At 39.8% G+C, this 16278-nt stretch overlaps 1 protein-coding gene across 2 annotated transcripts in view; it reads left to right on the top strand.

Moving 5' to 3' along the window:
* Positions 1-250: 250 nt before the first annotated feature.
* TH1 (thiamine biosynthesis protein) overlaps positions 251-16278 on the top strand; it is a 138848-nt gene continuing 122820 nt past the window's right edge. The window contains exons 1-5 of one of the 2 annotated variants that reach the window (XM_089829482.1): positions 251-544; positions 926-1219; positions 2039-2113; positions 2893-2968; positions 3056-3131. In XM_089829482.1, the coding sequence (XP_089685608.1) occupies positions 1040-1219; positions 2039-2113; positions 2893-2968; positions 3056-3131 (407 nt within the window). In that variant the 5' untranslated portion in view covers positions 251-544; positions 926-1039. Of the gene's footprint in view, positions 713-925; positions 1220-2038; positions 2114-2892; positions 2969-3055; positions 3132-16278 lie in introns of both variants that reach the window. The other variant, XM_089829481.1, reaches the window with a different exon arrangement.

Raw genomic sequence — 16278 nt, 5'->3', positions numbered from 1 at the left:
AAAGTCCATTATTTAAATGGTATCTTAATTGTAGTTAATTAATACATTTATTATTTTTATTTTAGATTTTTTTGAGTTCAAAAATTATTTCAGACCCCAAAAAAAAAGTAGTATTGTCTAATGAAAAAATAGGAATTTGTGAACAAAAGTTAAATTTAAAAATAGAACTTTAACAAACTTTAGATTGTTAGATTTTTTTGGCTGTAAAAATTAATAGATTAATAGATTAACTGCAGCAAAAACATTAAATATAGGCAGGGACTAATAATAATTCAAGAAGCTAGCCATCGCGCATGGCTTTAATGTAAAAATACATGAAAAGCCTAGTGAACCACCTGAGTTTAGAGTTATGGATAAAGAAACATCATTTCCAAAGCTGCTTTTATAAGACTCCGACGTTTTTAATTTGATCTGATAATTCTTAGCAGGGCAATTTCGGGCTATATTTATCGTAACGACGAAGATTGTCAACACACAGAGCTTAGTATAGCCAAACGGCTAACCGTCGGCTAGTTATTTTCAAACAGTACCTATATTTGTCTAGGTAAATTTGCTTTAAACAAATTGCCGTTCAAATTGTTTCCCGGATAAAATTGATTTGCAGACAGCTATTATTCGTGAAGGTCACGTGTGATGTAAATTTCAAAATTATGCAATGGCTCTCACATTCCACATTACATTTCTGGACTCGCTTCCTAATCAACATTTTCAGGTTTTTTCTAAGAATGGTCTCCTAAAATTTCATTAAAATATTTGCTCCTACATTTCTGCTTCCCAACTTACCAAATTAATTCTCATAGTATGTCTGGAATTAGGTCAATTCTTAAATAGGCTTTATAATCAAAGAAATGACTGATTTCATGTTGGTCAATTCACGAAGAAGAAAATTCGTGTTTATTAGACTGACTGGTATGCAATATGGCAGGGAATTACGAGCTCTGCTTGTAAAAGCTATCTAAGGGGAAATCCATTTATTAAATCTGGTAGCGTATCAAATTTGAAAAGGCCATTGAGCTGCAGTTGTAGGTCTAGAAGCACAATGACAGAACAAAAAGCGGAAAACAATTATGCTAAGAGTCCACACGTGTTAAGTGTTGCTGGTTCAGATTCAGGGGCAGGGGCAGGCATACAGGCTGATATGAAGGCATGTGGTGCCCTTGGAGTTTACTGTTCTACTGTCATAACTGCTGTCACAGCTCAAAACACTGTGGGAGTCCAGGTAAACTCAACATTTCTTAATCTGTATTGAGTTTGAAGTTTTCGCCTGTTTGTTGTGAGTTATTCATCATGTTTGCCCAGTGGGTCATAGTCTAGTAGTGGTATGACACAGGAATACCAGAATGACGACCCTGGTTTAAGGCCCGGTAGGTTTCAGCTTCTCGTACTGATGTATCTCTGATATCGTGGACTATCAATTTGATAAGGTTTCTAGGCAAGCTATGAGGAAACATTGGCATTATTATTTTTAAGAGGAATGACGCCCTAAGCTCGATAGTGCAATTTTTGAACAGTATCCTAGATTTAAAAATTTGATCTTATGATGAAAATCACAGATTTCAGAAAGACCTACTCAGTTATTTTTGCCACAAATTTGATGACTTTGCCACTGACATTTTAAGGAGGAAAAGGTTTATTTCATTCAAGTATATTGTAAACTTACTCTTGTCGGAGTCATCATTGTTTGAATGTTTTTGGGCTGGGAAGATACGTCAGAAAGCTGAGAAACATGTTAGCTTAACTGCTTCTGCCATGTGCTATCTATTCTACCAAATTTAGCTTCTTATGGCCTGCTTAAAGGCAGTGGCACTAGCTAGGCACCTGTTTGGTGGTACTTAAACTGGAATTATCCTTAATATAATTGCTCCATTAGACCATTGCAGGCTGGGCACGAGCTAGAAAAGTATTGATTACTTTTTTCTGTTCAAAGTTGAGGAAATTACCAGTGAAATTTTAGCTTGAAAAATGTGAAGCAGATTTTCATTTTTTGGGGCATTAGATTTTCATTATGACTTATGTTTTATTGTTTGCTTTCATGAAGGGTGTTCATCCAGTGCCAGAGAATTTTGTTTACGAGCAGCTGAAATCCGTTTTATCAGATATGGAAGTAGATGTGGTAAGGATGCTGTTCTCAGATACATATCTTTCCTTTATCCTGTTGGCATATTTGATTCCCCTTTTTTGACATTTTGAATGGATTTGGACCTGTGTTTGCTAATGTTGCAAATTTTTAGTTTGTGAACAGTCTGAGACAATGGCCTTGTAATATATTTTTATTTTATTATGTAGGCTTTACTTTTGATGTTTTTAGAATTGATTCCATGAAAATGTGGGTTTTCATAGTTTCCTATATAACCTTTGCAATAAAATTAATGCTAAGCTAATTTTTTCAAGTGAGTATATAGTGGATTCTGACCATGGGTCAACTGTCTGCGGATTGATTATACGTCTTTCTGCTTGGTCAGAAAGTGTTAGCCCTAAGATGCCTTCTTGATGTAATCCTTTCTTGCTTATTTGATATAAGTCTAGAAAGCTAAAGGCTCTTGCAGTTTGAGTTTTCAATGACAGAGGAAATTTACTTCTACTCTTTGGTAATGGGTGGATATTGGCATGCCATATAAGCCAGTCATGCTGGGCGAAGCTGCAGGAGCGGTGGTAGACCTCAATTTCATTTCCTTGCCATAAGGAGGCATTAGGTGCCTTTTCTATATGTACATGCAATGGTCATGCATATGTCAAAAGTTTAAACCTTTTGTGATTTAGCGATTCAAGCACTAACATCATTTTAGCATATTTGATGGCCGAGTGTGCATAACATTCTTGGGTTGAACTTTACACCAGCAGATGAGGTATTATTTAGAAATATGATTTTATTACCTTTGAAAACAAGTGTAGGTGAAGACAGGTATGCTTCCTTCGACTGGCATTATTCAAGCCTTGTGCAGAAGCCTAAAGGAGTATCCAGTGCGAGGTACGCTGTATTGTAAGTAAGAAACAGTCACAGTTAGTTGCTTGATGTCAGTTTCCATTCTTAGTCTATTCATCTTTTGGTGTGCAGCATTAGTAATTGACCCAGTTATGGTAGCGACAAGTGGAGATGTGTTAGCTAGTCCAGATATTCTCAGTGAACTTCGGTACAAATTCTTATGCAAGTCCTTCAATGGGATGTGCAGGATTTTTTCTTCTTCTTTCCCATTACTGCTGTGTAACTAAAGTTAAAAAAGAAGCATTTCCAGTATATTCATTCATGCACATAGCAACAATTAATATTATGCATATATATCACATTGAACTCAGGAAAACAAAGTGTACTCTCAAATCGAGGAAACATATCTGCCTTCTTAAGCCCAGGAAAAAGCTTTATGATTTTCTCAATTTTGAATGTTTCTCTTTCAAAAAGGATTTGCTTACTTTGTGATTGTGTAATATTAACAAAGAAAAGTTATTATTGCTCTTAAAATTGTAATCAATAAGGAATGCAACCACCAACTATTCTTCATTATGATGTCCCCATCCTTGACATAGATGCAATCTAGCAATAAAACATATGTGATCAAGGTGGCAGGTCTTGAATTCTTCCAAGTAGCTAGCAAGTAATCATACATAGCATTTAGAAGTTCAAATAGTTAGTTTTGCATATTCTTATTAAAAAACTAGTGGCATTAGGCTCAACATAAAGATTATTACAATAATAGATAAGTCGTCTATTATTAGTTAATGGTTATCTATTGTAAATATCTAATTAGCTTTAGTTTGCTTTAGTTTTTTTGCTTTCTCTAGAATAGAATGTTTCTATTCTTTACGATCGTTTCTTAAGGAAACATTGTCTCATTCTTTTGTATAAATTGACCGTTTGGTCTCTGTTAATAACAAGCAAGTATTTTACCAATTACTTCTGTAATATGGTATCAGAGATAATACTTCATTTTTTATGAAAAAATTTATAATTTCTTCTTGAAATTATTTGTTTAAATTTTTTCAAAATTTTTTCCGTTAATTTCTCTAAAACCTGCCTAGAGTTTTCTGCCTGGAGAAATTCGAATGAACCTACAATCACGAACTAGGGTTTGAGGCAAATCGTGTATTATTGAAGGTGCTGTTCTCTACAAATCGTCTCCAAATGGCGATTTTTTCCCTACAATTCATGACTAGAAAATTCCGTTTTTTCTTGGGGTTTTTTCGTTTGCAAAATCATGATTTTCAGGCGTGATTTCTTCTTCCACAACCTGCAGTTTCTCCCTGTGTATGGTCGGCCTGCATTTGCAATTCACAGGCGTCATCCAAACCTTGAAAACCCTTGAAAAACCCGTGCGTTTTGCTCTGCAAACTCGCATTTTTTGGAGGTCTGATGTTTGCTATTTCATGTTTTTTCTGGTGTAGAAACCTGACTTTCTGCATCCAAACATCATATTACAAGCCGCCTCAAATCGACTCCTCTCTCTGCTAAGGAAAACGCCATTTTTTGGCCTCCAAAACTCAATTATTCTGCAAATCCGAGCTTTCATTGCTATCCATTGTATTTTTTTGAAAACCCTAATTTTTGGGGTCGAAAAAATATTTTGATTTCAAATTCTTGGTGGGTTTTTCGAGAGCTCAACGGGGTTGTTGTTTGTTCTTTTTGGGTGCCTCGATTTTTTGTGCCTTGATTTTCGAGCCAACGAATCCAACAAACGACAACATATTCCTTCTGGGTTCTTCAAGCTCTCTTCTAGGTCACTCTGATTTTTTTAGGTCTTCTGTATTTTTGCCTCGAAGAACATGCCTTCACAGATTTTTAAAGTTTTTCATTGAAAAACGTGCCATGGCATCTCTGGCAAATATTCTACCTGAGCATAACTCCAAATTCAATGGTCGAAATTATTGCACCTGGAAATAGCGGATTCGCAATTTTTGAATATTGGAACATCGATCAACTTGTTTTGGGTGTTACGAAGTGTTTGACTTCTCCGGGTCCTAATCAAGATACATGGGATCTAAATAGTCGAGAGGTAGTGATGCTTCTCAAATTATTTGTGGTTGATGATAAGCTTTCTCAGATTCCATCCGGTAAGACAACTACCGAGATCTGGACACATCTCAAAGGTCTTCATGAGACTTCTGACAAAAGCAGAGCCTTCTTTCTAAAAAACACTCTGTTTTCTATTGTCGTGGATGAGTGCACTGGCTCCAACCACACCTGAATTGGATTCAGGAAATCCGTGATCAGTTGCTTGCCATCGGTCACAAGATGGAGGAAGAGGATATTTTGGTTATCACTCTTTGGAGTTTACCAAAATCCTATGAGCATTTTATCGAGACTCTCAACATCACATCTTCTGGTGTTGATTTGAAGTTCATTGATTTTTGCACATTGCTGCTTCGGCAAGATCGGTGGAAACAACAGTTCGGTAGCAGCTCCAGTTCCACCTCCATAGAGCAAGCCTTTGTTGTGAAATCCTTTCAGAAGGATAAAGGCAAGTTTCAACAGCCATCTCAGTAGAAGTACTTTGCTCTAGCATCAGATGGTTCCAAAAAGAACATTTAATACAACTAATGCCACAAGTTTGGACACATGAAGGTTGAATGTTGGAAACGCTTAGTTGCATAGTCTAAGCAATCAGGTTTGCAGCCCAAAGTGAACAGTGCAGAGCACACTGAGCAGGCGAAATTTGCTTTTTACGCCTTCATGGCTAAAAGACCTATAGATCATGTGAAGTCGTCTGCCTGGTACATTGATTCAGGTGCCCCTCGTCATTTCACTCACTGCAGAGACTGGTTTATTGACTACTAGCCTTATTCAGACTCTGTTATTTTTGGTGGTAGAAAAGAGCACACTGTTGTCGATAAAGGCAACATTTAGCTTCAGTCTGTTGGGAGGAATCTCATATTCCTTGATGTGTACTACATTCTAGGGATGGAACTAAATCTATTCTCAGTCAGTCAGTTGCTGCGACATTCTCCACACCTGGCAGTTACCTTTAGTTCACATCAGTGCACCATCACTGATCGGGCGACTAAGTCTACTGTTGTAGTGGGTCTTGAGAATGGTCTTTTCAGACTTACTGATTCTAGTGATTCTTAGGACTTAGCTATGACTGCTCAAAGGTCTTCTCTTAGCACACTTTGGCATTAGCAATATGGGCACTTAAATGTGCATTATCTCTCACAGCTTGCTCGAGATGAACTTGTTCTTGGATTGCCAGAGATTCAGACTCAACAACTTGGAGTTTGTGACGCATGCCAGGCTGGGAAGCAACATCGCACACCTTTCACCAGTGGCGATTCATGGCGGGCTTCTCAGGTACTTCAGCTTGTTCATGCCTGCAGCCCTATGGCCACTCCTATTCTTGGGTCTAGGTTTTTTTTGTCATTTGTTGATGATTTTAGTAGGAAAATGTGGGTGTATTTTCTTAAAAAGAAATCAGATGCATTTCTTGTATTTCAGAAGTTTAAACCTTTAGTTGAAAAAGAGTCTAGGAAATCTATTATTACTCTTAGATCAGACAATGGGGGGGAATTTTGTTCTAATGCTTTCTCTAGCTTCTTGGATACACATGGCGTCAAACGCCAGTTAACCATACCCCACACGCCACAACAGAATAGTGTAGTTGAACGTCGGAACAAGACAATCATCGAGATGGCTCGTTCCATGCTCGAACACAGACATGTTCTGACGCAGGTTTGGGCAGAAGCAGTTAACACTGCAGTTTATCTGTCGAACCGGTTACCCACAGTGGTGGTCAAAGGTAAAACTCTAGAAGAGGCCTGGTCAAGTCGCAAGCCTAGAATCAGTTACTTGAAGGTTTTTGGCTCCCTTGCTTTTGTTTGGATCCCTGATGCCAAGAGTCAAAAACTCATGCTTGCTAGATATAACAGTCTTCACAAAGCCTACCGCTTGATTGATGTTGAGACCTCTCGTCTCATCTATAGTTGAGATGTAGTCTTTGTTGAGCAGCGAGGACCATTCATGTCTGTTTCTCCTGTTTCTGGTCCAGTAGACCAACCTATGATGGCTCATGATTTGGGAGGGCTCCTGCAGCTCTAGTTATACCAGTGATACCTATATAGACACCTCCGGCTTCTCCTGCAGGATCACCTTACTTTGTAGATGCTTCACTTGAGTTTGATCCAGATTCTTTTGATGAGGATCCTGCTGACCAAGCATCTCCTAGTACTAATGTTGGTCATTCTCCTATCCGGTCTAAGTGGTGGGCTAAGACACTTGCTAATCTTTGTGATGATGAGCTCATTGATGGCAGAACTACGCGAAAAAAGAGCAAAACTATAGATTCTATTAACTTTGCTCTCATGGCCAACATTCACTGTGTGTTTGAACCTCAAACTTATTTCAAAGTTAAGGGAATTCCAGAGTGGGAACAAGCCATGACATCTGAACACCGAAGCTTGCTGAAGAACAACACCTGGGTCCTTTCTGATCTTTCACCAAGGAAGAAACCCATTGGTTGCAAGTGGGTCTACAAAATCAAATACAAATCAGATGGTACTTTGGATAAGTACAAAGCTCGCTTAGTGGCAAAGGGTTTTTCTCCGCGTTAGGGCATTGATTATGAGGAGACCTTTGCTCCTACTACAAAGATGAGCATCGTCAGATTAGTCCTAGCCATGGCAACATAGTTTGGTTGGAACGTTCATCAGATGGACGTCAAGAGTGCTTTCTTGAATAGTGATCTCCATGAAGAGGTCTACATGACACAACTTCCTAGTTTCAAGGTTGTGGGTAAAGACCATCAGGTTCTTAGATTGGTAAAAGCTCTCTATGGCTTGAAGTAGGCCCCTTGGGCATGGTACATAAAAATTGATAAGTACCTTAGTGATCAAGGCTTCAAGAGGAGTTCTTAAGACTCAAATCTGTACATCAAGACTACTGACAGTGACATCATCCTTCTGGTTATTTATGTGGATGATCTGATCATCATTGGCAGTTCGGCATCTTTGATTTAGGGAATCAAATAAAATTTATGCCAGTCTTTTGATATGACTGACCTTGGGCTCATGCATTATTGCCTAGGTGTTGAAGTCTGGCAACAGTCTTTTGGTATATTCATTTCTCAGTCCAAATATGCCAGGGCCTTGTTAGACAAATTCCGTATGCAAGATTGCAAACCTGCATCTACACCTATGGAGAAAGGTCTCAAGTTATCAACAAAGTTTGATTCTTCTTCCGTTGATGATACTACATACAGGCAGCTAGTAGGCAACCTCATCTACCTCTCTGCTATTACGCTTGATATCAGCTTCGCAATTAGCTATATTTCACGTGTAATGTCCCCATTTTAGCAGTTGACCAAGTGTGTGTGCGTTAGCCTTGTTCTACATGGTCCCGAGGGCTAACGAAGGGTTTAATGGGATCCTGGAGTGTTTTGGCCTAGTCATTTCCAGTTTGGGCCAAAACGAAGTTGATTTACTCAGTTTCAGGCATACTTACTATTTTTAGTAAGTCGGCAGGACACAGTGTAGATCAATTTTGGTGATTGGATTTGATACTTCTCGGTGAGAGCTTTCCGATGAGCTATCACTCGCATTATTCGGAGTCTGATTACTAATACATTTTAATGCCTGAAGTTTTATTAAAGTAACGTCTAATTTAATTGTAAAATATTAAAGTGTTACTTTAATATTTATTTTATGGGGATGTGTACCCAAGGGAGACATAAGGGGTATTTTAATATATGTTTTATATACTACACATCTTTTATCCCACATTGCCCATATGAGTTGAGCGGACCCTTGGAAATAGAATAAAAGGAAGCATTTGTGGCTTCATTAGCAAGGTTGAATATGAGAAGAAATTGGTGTGTGAGTTGCAGCTTCGTTCTTGGCATTTGAGGACGTCTATCCTCTCTTATAACATTGTAGACGTCATTCCCTTGGGGTTTGGCCTTTGGAATTCTTTGTTATTGGCTTCATTATCAGGCAATTTAGTTGCATTTCCAGCTACAGGCAGATTTGGTATTTTGCTCATATCTTCTTCACTACTTTTCCGACGCTTATGCCGCTTTGAGGAAATGATATTACGAAGGTAGTGGATTGATTGAAGGACAAAGCACTGTAGCAGCAAGTTCGAAAGCATGGGCTAGAGTATATGTCAATACTGCTGAAGTAATTAGTGAGTTGATAAATCTGCCATGTATTTGGTTTTATGAATTCTGAAAATAACATTTTATTAGCAGCAGTTCATTTCCACTTTGCATATTATTGTAGTTTCTTTCTTGTTTATGTTGTATGATACCAATTCCATGCACGAAACACAACAAACAAATAAACGTTTGATTTCCGGAGTTATAAGGGGTTTAAAACATTAAACGGAGAAATAAGAGGTCGAATGCAAACTGTTTGACATAATTCCTTTCAGCAATTTGGTTTAGTTTTTTGGGACACCCAAGGGTGTCCATTACAGTGGTATCAGAGCTATAAGTCCTGCCATCCTGTGGAGGTTTTATAGGGAATTTGGAACAGCCGGATAGAGGGAAAAGTGTTTGACGAAATGTCAAAACACTAAAATCAGAAATAAATAAAAAAACACAGGCTAAGCATTTATGTTTGAGCATGCGACAGGGGCCTTATAATTTCCGCGATACCAGAGCAAAACAAAATAGGATTTCAGACTTGCAAAGCAAACAGTCTAGTACATCCATGCAGGGGGACATTGAATCCAACCATACAGACACAGAGGAGATATTCTTTGATCAGGACAACAATATGGGTGATCGAGATGATAGGAATACAGGATTAGGTGGAGGCGGGAATGCCGGTCCAGATCAGGGGCACGTAATGTTCAGACAATTATTGGATACATTAGAGCAGGGGCAGCGTATGCAGTAGGAGCAGAATAGGCAAATGGACATGATGTTGCAGCTCATGGCTAGATAGATGGGTGTCAATATTAATCCAGGTGATGCCAACAACAGAAACAATAACAATGAGGCAAACAATAACAATGGGGGAAACAATAACCATGGAGGCCAAGGCAACAACAATGGTCCTGAGAATAACATTAATGGTAATAATGGACACGGCAACAATGAGAATGAGGCTGATAACTTTAGACACATTGCACGCCCAGCGCGGATTGTGAGCTCAAGACCTCTTCTACCCACCTTCCCACCCAGAGATCCGGTTCAACCAGTAAACGAACCGCAGATTACCGAGTTACAGGATCAGTTCAGGAGGGATTGGGAGGCTAGTGGACCGGAGTTTCAGGCAGATATCTCCCTCAGAGATTATATGGACTTGAGGATGAGACACATGCCTAGAGCAGGAGGGAGGAATCAAAACTTTGAGCTGAGAAAGAAAGTTGGAAAACTTTCCTTACCTTATTATGATGCTTCAGGGAAGATGACTACACGAGCTTGGGTGCAGAAGGTAGATACATACTTACAGCTAAATCCTATGCCTGAGGAGGAGGCTATCAAGTATGCGGCTATGCACTTGGATGACGTTGCACATGAATGGTGGCATCATGGCATGGTGACTTTGGGGCATAATCAGATTACATCCTATGAGGAATTCACCGAAACATTGATTGAGAGATTTGACACTAGGGATCCCGAGTTACATTTCAAGGAACTAGCACAGTTAAAACAGTCAGGTTCTGTGGATGCTTACATTGCCGAGTTTCAGCGCTTGTCTGTACTTGTTACTGATATCTCTCCTAGGAGATTGGTGGTGTTATTTTGTGATGGTCTTGCTGATCCATTACGAGGTTGGGTGAAGGGACATGATCCACTCACCTTAGCTGAAGCAACTAAAAAGGCACGAGATTTAGCCCCTTCGGTATACAAAGGAAAAAACCATTCAATAGATTCTTCCTACCGCAAGGACAAAGACAAAAAACCGTTTCAGAAAGAGTATAGCAAATCCAAAGAAGGATCAAAAGGACTAGACAATGAAACCTTGAATGAACTTCGAAAGAAGAAGCTATGCTTCCATTGTAGAGAGCCTTGGGACTTATCTCATAAATGTTCTCTCAAGGCTAAGGCAAATCAAATGGAGTATTTTTCAGCAGAAGATTCAGAGTTAGAGGGGGAGGATCAGCACTCCGATTCAGATGAGGGTAACACTATAGAGGAGAGCAGCATTCCTAAGGATGATAGATCGTTGGCATGCTTGATAGGGGCCGAAAAGGCAATCACATTTAAGGTCAGGGGTACTATCCAGGGGCAGAAAGTGATATCTCTTATTGACACTGGGGCTACACATAACTTCATAGATGCATACTTGGTAGCTAGGAGAGGGTTACAGACAAAGGAGCATGATGGGTTTAGAGTCATGGTGGCTAACGGTGATAAATTATTATGCACTCGGAAGATATCTAATCTTCACATCAGGTTTGGAGATGGCTACGAGTTGAAGGATGAGTTCTATGTTGTGGACATGGGAGATTATGATGTCATCCTCGGCATGACATGGATGGCTTCACTAGTGGAGTTCACACTCAACCTAGCGAAATTGGAGATGAGATTCCAGCATGAGGGCAGAATTGTGGTACTTAGAGGACTTTTGGATGGAGGTTGCAGAGTAGTGTCCTTGAGGAGAATGCAGAGACTTTTTCGTCATGATGACATAGAGTGGGCGACAGAGTGCTACATTATGCCAACTTCACCAGAGCCACAAGAAAAGAGTCATCCACCAGATATCCAGAAGATACTTGATAGACACGCTAAAGTATTTAGCGATATTCCTCATGGGGTTCCTCTTGATAGAGGGATGGAACATGTTATTGAGCTCGAGGAGGGAGCCAAACCAGTTATGATTACTCCCTATCGTCATCCTAAGAAACACAAGAATGAGATAGAGAAGGCGATTAAGGATTTGTTGGAAATGGGGCATATCAGGCCGAGTAAGAGCCCCTTTGCTTCAGCAGTAGTATTGGTAAAGAAGAAGGATGGGACGATGCGCATGTGCATCGATTACAGGGCACTGAATAAGAAAACAATTAAAAACAGGTATCCCATTCCTAGGATTGATGAGCTGATTGATGAGTTGCATGGGGCATGCTTCTTCACCAAAATTGATTTGCGATCTGGATACCATTAGATCGGGATGAGAGCAAAGGACATTGAGAAAACAGCCTTCCGATGTCACTATGGCCACTTTGAGTTCATGGTTATGCCATTTGGTCTAACCAATGCACCCGCTACATTTCAAAGTTGTATGAACCAGGTATTCAGGAAGCAGCTGAGGAGATTTGTTTTGATCTTCTTTGATGACATCTTGGTCTTCAGTAAGACCTGGGAGGAGCATTTACATTAACTGGAGGAGGTGTTATCTATTCTGGAGAGAGAGTCATTGTATGCCAAGGAATCTAAATGTGAGTTTAGCATGACTAAGCTCCTTTACCTTGGGCATATCATTAGTGCAGATGGCGTTCGAGTTGATCCCGAAAAGATTAGAGCTATTGTAGAGTGGCCTACTCCCACAAACCTTACACAGCTTAAGGGATTCTTTGGTTTATGTGGTTTTTATAGGAGGTTTGTTAAGGGATTCTCACAGATTGCTACACCCTTGACAAATCTTACTAGGAAAGGAGCCTTCGTGTGAACAGGGGCAGCACAGAGGTGTTTTGAGCATTTCAAGCAGGTAATGTCTTCATGTACAGTTCTAGCTCTATCGGATTTCAGGAAGCCTTTTGAGCTTCATTGTGATGCATCAGGTGATGGGATTGGAGCAATATTGATGCAGGAGAAGCATCCCATTGCATTTGAGAGTAGGAAGCTCCGGAGAGTTGAGAAGAGTTATTCTGTCTATGACTGGGAGATGTTGGCCATAATGCATGCATTGGCCAAATTTCGATCATATTTGGTAGGTTGACATTTTGTGATCAATACTGATCACAACAGTATTAAATACTTCATGAGCCAACGTGATCTTAATGACCGGCAACAAAAATGGGTGACTAAATTGCAGGCTTATGACTTTGACATAGAGTTTGTCAAAGGTAAGAAAAATGTGGTGGCTGATGCCTTATCTCGGAGACCTCACTTATGTGCTCTGGCAGAGATTTCAGGAGATTGGAGAGATCGGATTATAGCAGAGTATGTCGGAGATGCTTGGGCTTCTGGATTGATTTTAGGTATCATACAGGATGATCACTATGAGGTGATAGATGGATTGATCAGAGTTCAGGACAGGGTTTATTTGATTCCGTCATCACATTTGAGAGAGGCGATACTGAAGGCATTTCATGATGCACCCACAGCTGGACATCTGGGGGTCTTCAAGACCTACAGGCAGATACGAGAGCGGTTTTCATGGAAAGGGCTCAAGGATGATGTTCAAAGGTATGTCAGGGAGTGTGTGGTTTGTCAACAGAATAAGGGAGAGCACGCATTTCCTGTAGGTTTATTATAGCCCTTGCCCATTCCTGATAGGAAATGGGAAAGTATTTCGATGGACTTCATCATTGGTTTACCACGAGTGCAGGGAAGGGATTGCATCTATGTGGTGGTGGACCGCTTGACGAAGTTTGCTCACTTCTTTGCTATTCCGTCCACTTACACAACAGCACAGGTGGCAGATCTTTTCTTTAGAGAGATATTCAGGTTACATGGGCTGCCCAGATTCATTGTTAGCGACCGGGATAGTAAGTTTATGAGTGTTTTTTGGCAAGAGTTGTTTAGGTTGTGTGGTACAGATCTTACACCTAGCACTAGTTATCATCCACAAACAGATGGGCAAACAGAGATTGTGAATAAATGGGTGGAAGGATATTTGAGGAACTATGTAACTGCACAACAAAAGGCTTGGATCAGATGGTTGCATATGGGAGAGTATTGTTATAACACCACTTATCATATGTCCATCAAGATGACTCCTTTCATGGCACTCTATGGTTATGAAGCACCTAACTTCATGGATTTAGTTTTGGGGGACAGTAGAGTGCCCAAAGCCAAAAACTTATTGCAGGATAGTCAGGACATCCTGAAAGTGCTCAAAGAGAATATACAACAGGCCTAGAATCAACAGAAATTGTATGCTGATCAGCACCGAATAGAGCGTAGCTTCGAGGTAGGGGATATGGTTTACTTGAGGCTACAACCATATAGACAGTCATCGCTCAAGAAGAGCGGAGCTGAAAAGTTGAAACCTAGATTTTATGGTCCCTACAGGGTGATTCGCAAAGTGGGCAAAGTCACCTATGAGCTTGAGCTTCCAGAGGGCAATCGAGTGCACAATGTGTTTCATGTGTCTAGGCTTAAGAAAGCCATTGGTCAGAATGTAGTGCCTTCTGCAGATTTACCCCCTTTGGATGAGGAGGGGAAGCTTGTGTTAGTACTCAAGGCTATTCTGGACACTAGAGAGAGGAAGCTTAGAAATAGGATAGTGAAGGAGTATTTGGTCAGATGGAGAGACCTGCCGGAGGAAGATTCTACATGGGAGAGTGAGCAGGTTATTCAGCAGGCTGGACTGAGATTGCTTGAGGACAAGCAATTTCAGGGGGGGCGGACTGTAATGTCCCCATTTTAGCAGTTGACTAAGTGTGTGTGTGTTAGCCTTGTTCTACATGGTCCCGAGGGCTAACGAAGGGTTTAATGGGATCTTGGAGTGTTTTGGCCTAGTCATTTCCAGTTTGGGCCAAAACGAAGTTGATTTACCCAGTTTCAGGCATACTTACTATTTTTAGTAAGTCGGCAGGACACAGTGCAGGTCAATTTTGGTGATTGGATTTGATACTCTTCGGTGAGAGCTTTCCGATGAGCTATCACTCGCATTATTCGGAGTTCAATTAGTAATACATTTTAATGCCTGAAGTTTTATTAAAGTAACGTCTAATTTAATTGTAAAATATTAAAGTGTTACTTTAATATTTATTTTATGGGGATGTGTACCCAAGGGAGACATAAGGGGTATTTTAATAAATGTTTTATATACTACACATCTTTTATCCCACATTGCCCATATGAGTTGAGCGGACCCTTGGAAATAGAATAAAAGGAAGCATTTGTGGCTTCATTAGCAAGGTTGAATATGAGAAGAAATTGGTGTGTGAGTTGCAGCTCCGTTCTTGGCATTTGAGGATGTCTATCCTCTCTTGTAACATTGTAGACGTCATTCTCTTGGGGTTTGGCCTTTGGAATTCTTTATTATTGGCTTAATTATCAGGCAATTTAGTTGCATTTCCAACTACAGGCAGATTTGGTATTTTGCTCATATCTTCTTCACTACTTTTCCGACGCTTATGTCGCTTTGAGGGAATGATATTACGAAGGTAGTGGACTGATTGAAGGACAAAACACTGTAGCAACAAGTTCGAAAGCATGGGCTGGAGTATTATGTCAATACTGCTGAAGTAATTAGTGAGTTGATAAATCTGCCATGTATTTGGTTTTATGAATTCTGAAAATAACATTTTATTAGCAGCAATTCATTTCCATTTTGCATATTATTGTAGTTTCTTTCTTATTTATGTTGTATGATACCAATTCCATGCACGAAACACAACAAACAAATAAACGTTTGATTTCCGGAGTTATAAGGGGTTTAAAACATTAAACGGAGAAATAAGAGGTCGAATGCAAACTGTTTGACATAATTCCTTTCAGCAATTTGGTTTAGTTTTTTGGGACATCCAGGGGTGTCCATTACATCACGCTTAATGACAGCTCCTAAGGCTGCTCATTGGATGGCAACAAAGCGTGTGCTTTGTTATGTGAAGGGCACTTCAGATTATGGACTTTTGTACTCTCGAAATTCTAATCCTAAACTCAGTGGGTTCATAGAGTCAGATTGGGCAGGCTCTGTTGATGATAAAAAGTCAACATCTGGATATGTGTTCAGATTGGGATCCGGTGCAATCACATAGACCAGTAAGAAGTAGTAGGTAGTTTCTCTCTCTTTTACAGAGGCTGAATACAAGGGATTGTTAAGGCAAGATGTGAAGCTTCTTTGGCTTTGTCGGATGCTTGGGGATATGCAAATGTCACTAGCAGGACCAACTACTCTATTTGTTGATAATGAAGGCGTTATCAAGTTAGCACAAAATCCAGTCTTCCATGAACGAACCAAGCATTTGGATGTTCACTGTCATTACATACAACTGCTGGTTGAAGACGGGACTATAGATTTGCAGTACGTTCCTACCATAGATTAGACTGCAGACATTCTTACCAAGCCTCTTGATCCTGATAAGTTTGTCAAATTTAGAGGACAGGTTGGTGTTGTGGATAGATTAACTATTAAGGGAGGGTATTACAATAATAGATAAGTTGTCTGTTATTAGTTAATGGTTATCTATTGTAAATATCTAATTAGCTTTAGTTTGCTTTTGTTTTTTTGCATTCT

Source organism: Cupressus sempervirens, chromosome 5 (genome assembly GCF_028749045.1).
Source record: "Cupressus sempervirens isolate cs-2001-9-10 chromosome 5, ASM2874904v1, whole genome shotgun sequence".
Taxonomy (NCBI): domain Eukaryota; kingdom Viridiplantae; phylum Streptophyta; class Pinopsida; order Cupressales; family Cupressaceae; genus Cupressus; species Cupressus sempervirens.
This window is presented reverse-complemented; position numbering and strand designations above follow the sequence as displayed.